This window comes from Pempheris klunzingeri, chromosome 11 (assembly GCF_042242105.1).
Source record: "Pempheris klunzingeri isolate RE-2024b chromosome 11, fPemKlu1.hap1, whole genome shotgun sequence".
Taxonomy (NCBI): domain Eukaryota; kingdom Metazoa; phylum Chordata; class Actinopteri; order Acropomatiformes; family Pempheridae; genus Pempheris; species Pempheris klunzingeri.
Window position 1 is genome coordinate 26,807,501 of NC_092022.1, and position 12,500 is coordinate 26,820,000.

Sequence of the window (12,500 nt, forward strand, 5' to 3'; positions counted from 1 at the left end):
GAGCGTTGCTAGGATACAGTGTTAACAGCCTCCCGCTGTCTGGCTAATTTTGCTGCTGATGATTCGACAGCGACGACATGGAGGATCAGAGAAAACAAGTTAACGGGCTCATGTGGCGTCGCTCTTTTCTGTCTCCCTCTGCTCCCTTCACTCCTCCTGCTGATCTCCGGACTCTAATCTGGTCCTGCTCTCTCCGTCCATCGTTGGAGCCTGTCAGGTTGTTAACAGCTCAGAGCGGCTCGGCTCCTCTACTGACTCTACTGACTCTACTGACTCCACTGACTCTACTGACTCTACTGACTCTACTGACTCCACTGACTCTACTGACTCTACTGACTCTACTGACTCTACTGACTCCACTGACTCTACTGACTCTACTGACTCTACTGACTCTACTGACTCCACTGACTCCACTGACTCTACTGACTCTACTGACTCCACTGACTCCACTGACTCCACTGACTCTACTGACTCTACTGACTCTACTGATTCAGGGTTTCGCCTCTTTTTTCGGTTCGCAGCAGAAACACAGTGAAACTGATTTGTTCTGACATCAAGATTACAGCTTTTTAGTGGTTTCACAGCCCAAATCTGTAGAATATGATACATACATGGAAAAATAAACACTTCCTGATTCCCTTTCAAAGTAAAAGCCCTGTAGCGTTTATGAGGACAGAATCCCTTCATTTATGGTTATTATAATCTGTTTACGTGACGTTTATAATGAAATGTTCTATTATTTATGGCTATTATCAAAGCCAAACAAGTGTGCAGAGTTAGGCAGGCTGTGTGTTCCCGGCCTAAAGCCCGTCGGTGCGACCGGTGTGACTACTAGGCCGAACTTAGAGCGCATGGTTACCAGCGTCTCAGCTTCAGACCAGACATAAACCCTGCTGGTGCAACCGGCCCCTGGTTTAGTGATAAATTAATGCTCAAAGTTGTTCCACGTATGTTTCTCTTTTTAAAAACTGCTTTACAACCGATTTCGTTACGGTTCTGTGTCTATTGTTGCAGGTTTGGGTCTTGGATGGAGCGTAGTTACGCTTCCATGGGATGTTCTCCAGGTATTTTACTGGTTTTAAGGCAGCTAGATTGGTCCTCAGAGGCTCCTTTAAGGGTTTATTAGTCCTCAGAGATAATGGCGTGTTAGTGTTCCAGGTGTATCACCTGTTCTACGGCAGCCAGGTTAGTCCACAGAGCTCTGTGTTGGGGTCAGACTTGTGGAGGATGTTCTCCTGGTTTGTTACCTGTTCTAGAGCAGCTAGGTTTGTCCTCAGAGCATCGTTCTCCTGCAGGATGCTGTCCACCTGCTCCTGACTGACTGCGCTCTGATTGGCTACCTGCAGTACCGACGCACAACAGGCAGCGGAGAGAACAGACAGAAGGGAACCAGCAACACGTCCAGAAGAGAGTAAAACACAAGGACAAAAGAAAAAAACAAAACAAGGAGGACAGAAATATAGAGACCAACGAAAGGAATGAAAACAAAGAGATAAAAATAAGACAAGGAGAAGACGGAGGAGGAGGAGGAGAGAGGAAGAGGAGGAGGAGAGAGGAAGAGGAGGAGGAGGAGAAAGCAGGTCAGAAACAGAGAAAAAGCAGCAGGCTGCTCCACTGCCAAAGTGATACTGGGAAAACATATTGGGATCAATATCATATCACTGAGTTCCAACATGCAAGTAATCTAATCAAACTGCACTGAGTGCATCTGAAGCCACTTTTCCTGACTGAATCATTTCTGCAGCAAAACATCTTCACAGGAACGTGACACAGCACAGACAGCTGCTACAGTCAGACCCCCCCACCGAGCCGAGCCTTCTTCCTCTGTCCTTTATTTGAATGTACATCGAACCAGACGTGTGATTTAACGATGTGAACAAGAATTTCTACAAATGAAAAAGTGTCACACAGCTAAGGCTTCGTTTGCCCTCAGTCGAGGCTCACAGGCTCAAGTCACTAACACACACCTCCTGTTTCCTGGTCGAGCGTGTGTGTGTGTGTGTGTGTGTGTGTGTGTGTTACCTGGTCTTTCAGAGTGTGCACAACGAGTTCGTGCTCTTTCTCTTTGCTCTGCAGTTGCTCTCTCAGCTCTGCTGTCATCTAAAACACAAACACAGGATTTGGATTTTAACAGAATTTATAGGAGACATCCAGTGTTTCTACCCATGATCCTCTCTGTCCACATCCTGGTGTGTGAGTGACTGGTAGGTAGTAAAAGTGTTGGAACTGGTCCAGTAGATCACCTCAGCCAGCAGACACCAAACGGGCTGCAATGGCTGCAACGTGATCCTTTGGGACAACTGCACCTGATCACAGTAGGTCCACTAAAAGAGCTTGTTTGATCCACTGACAGGCTCAGAGTGTTATTCTAAGTGTGTGACAGCATCATGGAAAGGATCCCTACAGAGAGAGACCTGGAAGATCCTTTTGGTTTAACCACAAACAGCACACACACCAGACTACATTCACTAAAACAGGGATTTTAGAGAACAGGACACAGGAGCTGCTGCTCTGCTGCTGCCTTGATTTGTTAGTTTATTTTGTTTATTGTGTGACTTTGGTGACTTAAAGGGTCAGTTTGAATTCAACATAATATTAATGTAACACACAATAACATCAACAAACTAACCGATTGAGGCAGAAGTAGACCAGCATCTCCTTGTGTTCTATGAGGTAAAACGACTGGTTTTGTCAGTGGAGTCTGGTGACGATCTACTGGCCTTCTTCCAACACTTTTAGTACCTACCAGTCATCTAGACACCTGCAAAGGGAGTGTGTGTTACTGAGCTCTGACCTGATTGGCTGCCATGAGGTCTGACTGTAGTTTGTGGATGCGGGTGTTCGTGGCCTTCAGCTCCTCTTCTTTCCTTTGGTTGATCTCATCAATCTTCGTCCTGCACAGAACCAAAGAGCACATCATCGGTTAAAAGCACTGTCAGTAATACCAGCTGTAAGGTAGAAGTGTCATCAGTAGTAGTACATCAGTGTAGTTCTGACCTGCTGTCGTTGTACAGAGCCTCCTTCTCTCCCTGCAGACGCTGAAAGCTGCAGATCAGAAACAAACTTTATAATAATCCACCAGTGTCTTTATTGGCTGATCTGCTCTGTTGTGTTTGAACTGACACCATCTGTTCCTGTAACCTGACTGCCGCCTGGAGGAGCAGAGCTGGAACTACAGCTTATAGATTAATACGAGTCACAACAAATTCACCTGAGACTGGGACCTGCTCTGACTGTCAGTAAACTGAGTTATGTAGGAGTGACTGGACAGGTGAAGGCGTCTCACCTCTCCTGTTTCTTCTTCAACTTGTCAGACAGCTGGAGGACAGACAGAGAGTGAGACAGACAGATGATTAAAAGTCATATTTAATCTTCATTAGTATGTTCTGACATTCTGATGAACAGCCATTATTGGCTCATGGGCAAAATGAACCAAAGACCCGACAATGTTTTTAAATGCTGTGGTGTCAGACTTTCTTAAACTGTAATTCCAGCATTTTTAAACCTGAGCCTGAATCAGTCAATTCTAAGTGTGTGACAGCATCATGGAAAGGATCCCTACAGAGAGAGACCTGGAAGATCCTTTTGGTTTAACCACAAACAGCCGTTATATCATCATCTACAAAGACACCAGACTCCATTGAAAAAACAGTAATTTCAACTTAGAAAACACAGGAGTTCCTGGTCTTCTGCTGCCCCCTTCAGTTAGTGTGTTTGTGTTATGGTGATGTTTTAAAGGGCTAGTTCAGACCCAAAACAACATGTATATGACACAATAACACAGACAAACTAACCAGTCAAGTCAGTGGTAAACCAGCAGCTCCTGTGTCCTGTGAGGTTAAATCCCTGTTTTAGTGAATGTAGTCTGGTGTGTGTGCTGTTTGTGGTTAAACCAAAAGGATCTTCCAGGTCTCTCTCTGTAGGGATCCTTTCCATGATGCTGTCACACACTTAGAATATCAATCTGTTAGTTTAGTTATTTAGTTGGACAGATAGGGCTCAGGTTTAAAAACACCAGAATTACCCTTTAAGGCATCTTCCACCAAAAGTATCTCAGTATCTCAGTCATACGTCCCGACAGGTTTAACGTCATCAGGTAACATTTACCTTTGTTATCTCTTCCTGCAGTTTGGTGATCTCAGCCTGTTTGGACGCCTGGAGGCAGACAGACAGGAGACACGTGTCAACACACAGCTTTAGAATCGTGAAAAACAGAAAAACACATCTCCGTTTACACAGAAACTCCAGAAGCTGCAAAGACGCAGAAAGCTCAGGATCAGTGAAAGTCAAAGGGAAAACTGGAGTTTTGTTGCTGCTGTGACTTTCAAAGAAACTACAGGAGGAAAATGGACGAACTTGGAGAGCTGTTCCCTCCTCATGTGTGTGTTTGTCTGATATCTGTAGACATTAACAAATTATCACAATCCATCAATCAAATATTTGAGGACATTTAAAGGTATATTTGGAATATTTTCACGGCTAGACGTTGCTGTCAGACATCCCTTTCTGAGGGGAACTGAAGCCGTTATATCGTTCTCCTCACAGACACCAGACCCCTTTGGCAAAAACAGGAATTTTACTTTGCAGAATTCAGGAGTTGCTCTTATAGTCGCTGTAACTTTGGTGTTTTAACACGTGAGTTCACATCTGAATTAACCGTTTAAGTCACCAAAGTCACACAATAACTAACCGACTGAGGCAGCAGCAGAGCAGCAGCTCCTGTGTTCTGTGAGCTAAAATCACTGTTTTTGTCAATGGAGTCTGGTGTGTGTGCAGAGAGCGATATATCGGCTTCAGGTGTGCATCAGGTATGTGTCAGGTATGTCTGTGTGTGTGTGTGTGTGTGTGTGTGTGTGTGTGTGTGTGTGTGTGTGTGTGTGTGTGTGTGTGTGAGTCATGTCTCAGGCGTGTCTCAGGTGTGTGTGAGGTGTGTCTCAGGTATGTGTCAGGTGTGTGTCAGGTGTCTCAGGTGTGTGTGTGTGTGTGTGTGTGTGTGTGTGTGTGTGTGTGTGTGTGTGTGTGTGTGTGAGGCAGGCATGTCTCAGGTGTGTGTGTGTCAGGTGTGTCTCAGGTGTATGTGTGTGAGGCAGGCATGTCTCAGGTGTGTGTGTGTGTGTGTGTGAGGCATGTCTCAGGTGTGTGTCAGGTATGTGTCAGGCGTGTCTCTGGTGTGTGTGAGGCGTGTGTGTCTCTGGTGTGTGTGTGTGTGTGTGTGTGTGTGTGAGGCATGTCTCAGGTGTGTGTCATGTATGTGTGTGTGTGTCAGGCGTGTCTCTGGTGTGATTCAGGTGTGTGTCAGGTGTGTGTCAGGTGTGTGTCAGGTGTGTGTCAGGTGTGTGTCAGGTGTGTGTGGTGTGTGTCTGGTGTGTGTCTGGTGTGTGTCAGGTGTGTGTCAGGTGTGTGTCAGGTGTGTGTGGTGTGTGTGGTGTGTGTTTGGTGTGTGTCAGGTGTGTGTGGTGTGTGTCAGGTGTGTGTCAGGTGTGTGTCAGGTGTGTGTGGTGTGTGTCAGGTGTGTGAGTACCTCCAGGTTGTGGATCTGCTCCCTCAGCAGCCTCTTCTCCTCCTGCTCGGTGTTCAGTGCCATCTCCAGCTCTGGTCCAAAGCAGTGAGTTATTGGACAGAGAGCAGCCGACCAGCCTAGCGCTGCCTGCTTAGCTACAATCTTCTCTACGCTCTTCTCTGACAGGCCTAAAGGGGGCGCCGCACACAGCAGGGGCAGTCTGTTAGGCCAGACACACACTACACCAGCCCCTCACCCTACACGCCGTCTGAGAGCCTTCAGACCCGCTCCGAGTCTGGGACGCTCCGGCTCAGCTGCAAAGTCAAACGTCGGCCGTGAGACGTTCACTGACGGCGTGTTTATCTGAACTCTGCAGATTGGTTTGTTTGGCGCCTGAAAATGTTCTCACAGTCACCTCATCTGTGACTGACCTTAATAAACAGTTGATGAGTAACAGCTGTTCTTTTGGTTTCTTCAAACCCACCAGACTCAATTGACAAAAACAGTAATTTTACCTTGTGCAACACAACAGTTGCCCGTCTACTGCTGCCTTCATCAGTTAGCTTGTTTGTGCTATTGTGTGTTACACAAACATTGTTTTGGATCTGAGCTAAACATTTAAAACACTTAAGTCACACAATAACATAAAAAAAACTAACAAATCAAAGCGGCAGCAGAGCAGCAGCTCCTGTGTCCTGTGAGGTAAAATCCTTGTTTTAGTGAATGTAGTCTGGTGTATGTGCTGTTTGTGGTTAAACCAAAAGGATCTTCCAGGTCTCTCTCTGTAGGGATCCTTTCCATAATGCTGTCACACACTTAGAACTGCATTAACATTGCGGTAAAAGTTGGAAAATAAACATTTTTATACTCAAATAAACGTGTGCACAGTTTTGGCTTTGCAGCTCATCCAGAAAATACCAGATTTAGGAGGCTTAATGTTTCTATCATGATGTTTCTCTGAAGCCTCATTAAACACTTTTAGCTGTTTTCCACTCAGTCAAACTCGTAGTGTGTGTCTGCCCTGAGCAAGCTAGCTGCTCTACGCTTCAATAAAGCCGGGCTGCAGGGTCACCGTTAATTCTCAAATAAAAGCCACATAATAGAAATAATAATAATAAATAATGAATAAAAACATTGAGGGGAGGAGGAACTGGACTGTAAATGTAACTGTAAGAGGTTAAAGTCTGTCTCGGGGGAAATAACAGCCAATATTTGAGAATTTAAGGTAACAAGCACCGTAAAGAGCCACACTGTTAATCTGCCACTTCAGATCAGAGAGACGATCGCAGTCGACATTCGGTCAATATGATCATTGTGTTTTCGAGCAGTTTGGAGCAGGTCAAGTTCTTAAAAAGACGTGTCTGAAGTGATGAGTTCAAGGACATCCGAGACTTGAGATCGTTCTCAAAACGAGTTGGAACCACGTTCATTCAAATGTGATAAAAGCTTCAGCTAATAAACCTTTTAGCACCTTATAAGTTTTAAAGAGGCTCCATTCAGCATCACACAATGTCAGATGTCGGAGTGTCCTTGAACACACCACCGGTCTCTGCTCTCGGCTGTATCAATAAAACACAATAAAAACATTAAACGGGGAAAAAATGAAAGTAAACTAAACACTGACAGTAAGTTTCAGCTCTCTAAGGCCAGTTCGGCCTTTAGAGTCCAACTAATAAAGTTGTTTGTGTCACAGGACAGAAATCAGCAGAAATCAGCTTATTGAGACTTTAAGGAGGAGAAATCCTGTTTCCTTCATGTGAAATTCAAATGGTTCACTGGTCTGAGTCCAAAACTAACAGTGAAGGATTTCCTGTTGACTGGTTAAAGGATAATTACAGAGTTTTTAATCCTCCTCATATCCTCCTACATATCCTGGTACTGAAAGTGTTGGGATTGGTCCACACCAGACTACATTCACAAAAACAGGAATTTTACCTGATTTTTACAATGAGACTTTGAATGTGACTTTGGTGTTTTAAAGGGTTAGTTTGGATCTGAACTAACCCTTTAAATGAACAATGTCACACAATAACACCAACACACTGACTGATGGAGGCAGCAGCAGAGCAGCAGCTCCTGTGTCCTGTTCTCTAAAATCCCTGTTTTAGTGAATGTAGTCTGGTGTGTGTGCTGTTTGTGGTTAAACCAAAAGGATCTTCCAGGTCTCTCTGTAGGGATCCTTTCCATGATGCTGTCACACACTTAGAATAACACTCTGAGCCTGTCAGTGGATCAAACAAGCACTTTTAGTGGACCAGTTCCAACACTTTTACTACCTACCAGTCATTCAGACACCAGGATGTGGACACAGAGGACCAGGGTTTAAGAAAATACAGGGAATTCTTCTGTATCTGAGTGTTCATCATTAGAAGAGTTTACAGGTCAAATTAACTGTGCAGTCCAGGTTTATTACCAGACCAGAGAGTTATTAGAGATCACATGAGGCGGCAGGAGTCGTTGTTTTAAAGGGAAATGCTGCCTAATAAGTAATAAAGAGAAACTCACCATGCAGCTGTTTCCCCGTCTGTTCCAGCTGAGCCTCCGTCTGCAAACGAAGGGAAACACAGAACAAATGTACGACACAGACACACGTTTGTAGCATCTGTAAACCTGGGTGTTGGACAGTGTATTAGCTACAGCAGATGGTGTCCCAGCACAGTGCAGCAGTGCACTGCATCAGACAGCCTTTCTGACAGGGAACTGAAGCCGTTATATCGCTCTTACCGACGCCACCAGACTCCACTGACAGAAACAGTCATTTTACCAAACAGAACCTGGACTTTGCTGGTGTTGTTGTTGTGACTTTGGTGTTTTAACACACTAGTTTGGATCTGAACTAACCCTTTAAAATACCAAAGTCACAAAGGTAAAACAAACAAACTAAGTGGTGGAGGCAGTGATACACCAGCAACACTACTGTCCTGTGAGTTAAAATGACTGGTTTTGTTAATGGAGTCTGGTGGCTTTGAAGAGAGCAGTAGAACAGCTGAGCACATTGATGTTGATTTCTTTAGGTGAGTCCTGATCATCTGACACGGTTAACGCTCTGATCGCTCACCTGCTCCGGTCCGGCGCCCTCTGCTGCTGGCTCCTCCCCCCTCCCTGTGACATCAGACACTCCGTTGGCGCTGGCGGCCCCGTCAGTCTCCGTGGTAGAGCTCTGGTTGCCCTGGGCGACCGCCGCCTGTCTCTGGAGCTCTCTGTCGTAGCGCTCCTGGAGGACTGCAGGAGAATCACACAGTCATTTAGTCCACACACCTGGAGAGTTCCACCTGCAGGAGCCTCCTCCTCCTGCTGCTCCTCCTCATCATCATCATTATCCTCCTCCTCATCATCATCCTCCTCCTCCTCATCATCATCCTCCTCCTCCTCATCATCATCCTCCTCCTCCTCCTCATCATGATCCTCCTCCTGCTCCTCCTCATCATCATCCTCCTCCTCCTCCTCATCATCATCATCCTCCTCCTCCTCATCATCCTCCTCCTGCTCCTCATCATCATCATCCTCCTCCTCCTCCTCATTATCCTCCTCCTGCTCCTCATCATCATTATCCTCCTCCTCCTCCTCATCATCCTCCTCCTGCTCCTCATCATCATCATCCTCCTCCTCATTATCCTCCTCCTGCTCCTCCTCCTCTTCCTCATCATGATCATCATCATTATCCTCCTCCTCCTCCTCCTCATGATCCTCCTCCTCTTCCTCATCATGATCCTCCTCCTCCTCCTCATCATCATTATCCTCCTCCTCCTCCTCATCATTATCCTCCTCCTCATCATGATCATCCTCCTCCTCATCATCATTATCATCCTCCTCCTCCTCATCATCATCATTATCCTCCTCCTCTTCCTCATCATGATCATCCTCCTTCTGCTCCTCCTCATCCTCATTATCCTCCTCCTGCTCCTCATCATCATCCTCCTCCTCATCATCATTATCCTCCTCCTGCTCCTCATTATCCTCCTCCTCATCATCATTATCCTGCTCCTCATTATCCTCCTCCTCCTCATCATTATCCTCCTCCCCCTCCTCATCATGATCATCATCATTATCCTCCTCCTCTTCCTCATCATGATCCTCCTCCTCATCATCATCATTATCCTCCTCCTCATCATTATCCTCCTCCTCATCATTATCCTCCTCCTCCTCCTCCTCATTATCCTCCTCCTCCTCATCATCATCCTCCTCCTCCTCATCATTATCCTCCTCCTCCTCATCATTATCCTCCTCCTCCTCATTATCCTCCTCCTCTTCCTCATCATGATCCTCCTCCTCATCATCATCATCATTATCCTCCTCCTCATCATTATCCTCCTCCTCATCATTATCCTCCTCCTCCTCATTATCCTCCTCCTCCTCATCATCATCCTCCTCCTCCTCATCATTATCCTCCTCCTCCCCATCATTATCCTCCTCCTCCTCCTCCTCATTATCCTCCTCCTCTTCCTCATCATGATCCTCCTCCTCATCATCATCATTATCCTCCTCCTCTTCCTCATCATGATCCTCCTCATCATCATCATTATCCTCCTCCTCATCATGATCATCCTCCTCATCCTCATCATTATCCTCCTCCTCATCATCATCATTATCCTCCTCCTCATCATGATCATCCTCCTCCTCCTCATCATCATTATCCTCCTCTTCCTCATCATTATCCTCCTCCTCTTCCTCATCATCATTATCCTCCTCCTCCTCCTCCTCATTATCCTCCTCCTCATCATCATCATCATTATCCTCCTCCTGCTCCTCATTATCCTCCTCCTCATCATCATTATCCTGCTCCTCATTATCCTCCTCCTCCTCCTCATTATCCTCCTCCTCCTCATCATCATCATTATCCTCCTCCTGCTCCTCATTATCCTCCTCATCATCATCATTATCCTCCCCCTCCTCATCATGATCATCATCATTATCCTCCTCCTCATTATTCTCCTCCTCTTCCTCATCATGATCCTCCTCCTCCTCCTCCTCCTCCTCATTATCCTCCTCCTCCTCATCATCATCCTCCTCCTCCTCATCATTATCCTCCTCCTCCTCCTCATTATCCTCCTCCTCTTCCTCATCATGATCCTCCTCCTCATCATCATCATTATCCTCCTCCTCATCATTATCCTCCTCATCATCATTATCCTCCTCCTCATCATCATCCTCCTCCTCATCATCATCCTCCTCCTCCTCCTCATCATTATCCTCCTCCTCCTCATCATTATCCTCCTCCTCCTCCTCATTATCCTCCTCCTCTTCCTCATCATGATCCTCCTCCTCATCATCATCATTATCCTCCTCCTCTTCCTCATCATGATCCTCCTCATCATCATCATCATTATCCTCCTCCTCATCATGATCATCCTCCTCCTCCTCATCATTATCCTCATCATCATCATTATCCTCCTCCTCATCATGATCATCCTCCTCCTCCTCATCATCATCATTATCCTCCTCTTCCTCATCATTATCCTCCTCCTCCTCATCATCATCATTATCCTCCTCCTCTTCCTCATCATCATTATCCTCCTCCTCCTCCTCATCATCATTATCCTCCTCCTGCTCCTCATTATCCTCCTCCTCATCATCATTATCCTGCTCCTCATTATCCTCCTCCTCCTCCTCATTATCCTCCTCCTCCTCCTCATCATCATTATCCTCCTCCTGCTCCTCATTATCCTCCTCCTCATCATCATTATCCTGCTCCTCATTATCCTCCCCCTCCTCATCATGATCATCATCATTATCCTCCTCCTCATTATTCTCCTCCTCTTCCTCATCATGATCCTCCTCCTCCTCCTCCTCCTCCTCATTATCCTCCTCCTCCTCATCATCATCCTCCTCCTCCTCATCATTATCCTCCTCCTCCTCCTCATCATGATCCTCCTCCTCTTCCTCATCATGATCCTCCTCCTCATCATCATCATTATCCTCCTCCTCATCATTATCCTCCTCCTCATCATTATCCTCCTCCTCATCATTATCCTCCTCCTCCTCATCATCATCCTCCTCCTCCTCATCATCATCCTCCTCCTCCTCATCATTATCCTCCTCTTCCTCATCATGATCCTCCTCCTCATCATCATCATTATCCTCCTCCTCTTCCTCATCATGATCCTCCTCATCATCATCATTATCCTCCTCCTCATCATCATCATTATCCTCCTCCTCATCATGATCATCCTCCTCCTCCTCCTCATCATCATTATCCTCCTCTTCCTCATCATTATCCTCCTCCTCCTCATCATCATCATTATCCTCCTCCTCCTCATCCTCCTCATCATCATCATCATCCTATTTTCGTGTCTCCTGCTTGTGTTTTTTATTCTGAAGAATTTGAGAACAAACTTTTCCTTATTTCACTTATTAAAACTGTGAGGTCCAAACCATCAGGATAGATAGAAGATAAAGGAGGGTGAGACATTATGAGAAAAAACTAATTTAAAAGCATTTAAAAACATCCACACATTCTCTGAAATAAATAACTTAAACTAAAGTCATAAATATGGAGAAACATTTTAATCCTGTTGTTCTCTGTAAGAAAACCTCCCTCTGTAACACTGTTTTCACGGACGCCCCTTGAACGCAGCATGCAAACAGCTGACAGAATCACTATACAGCTCAGAGTTCTCTGCCCGGTAACAACACACCTTTCATCTTCTTCTGCAGGGTGGCGTTCTCGGCCTGGAGGCGGAGCAGCTCCCCGTCCACGGGGCTGGAGGCGGCGTCGGGTGGTGGGCCGGACGCCGAGGCGGCTCCTCCGTCCTTCAGCCGCTGGTTCTCCTGCTCCAGCTGCTCGATCTGCGTGCACAGCTGGAGGAGGCGACGGAGGAGGTTTTATTTGTCATTCATACGTTTTCATACACAAAGTTTAGTTTTTTGGATGAACCGGTGGTCATCAGGTGGTTCAGCTGATACGGTTATCTGTTTAAGTTCAGTCTCATCTGTTATCATCATTCTTACACTGTTGAACTTTGTCAGATCCTAAAATAAACTGGGGGGGGGCTTTAGGGTG

General features: G+C 46.0%; 1 protein-coding gene across 3 annotated transcripts in view; it reads right to left on the reverse strand.

The window, feature by feature from the left end:
• Positions 1 to 12,500, reverse strand: part of gripap1 (GRIP1 associated protein 1) — a 45,789-nt gene that overhangs the window by 27,413 nt on the left and 5,876 nt on the right. The window contains exons 6-15 of one of the 3 annotated variants that reach the window (XM_070839874.1): positions 12,136 to 12,298; positions 8,559 to 8,722; positions 8,006 to 8,045; positions 5,522 to 5,592; positions 4,108 to 4,155; positions 3,287 to 3,318; positions 2,998 to 3,045; positions 2,795 to 2,894; positions 2,023 to 2,100; positions 1,248 to 1,340 (exon numbers count right to left, since the gene is read on the reverse strand). In XM_070839874.1, the coding sequence (XP_070695975.1) occupies positions 1,248 to 1,340; positions 2,023 to 2,100; positions 2,795 to 2,894; positions 2,998 to 3,045; positions 3,287 to 3,318; positions 4,108 to 4,155; positions 5,522 to 5,592; positions 8,006 to 8,045; positions 8,559 to 8,722; positions 12,136 to 12,298 (837 nt within the window). Of the gene's footprint in view, positions 1 to 1,247; positions 1,341 to 2,022; positions 2,101 to 2,794; positions 2,895 to 2,997; positions 3,046 to 3,286; positions 3,319 to 4,107; positions 4,156 to 5,521; positions 5,689 to 8,005; positions 8,046 to 8,558; positions 8,723 to 12,135; positions 12,299 to 12,500 lie in introns of all 3 variants that reach the window. The other 2 variants (XM_070839872.1, XM_070839873.1) reach the window with 2 other exon arrangements.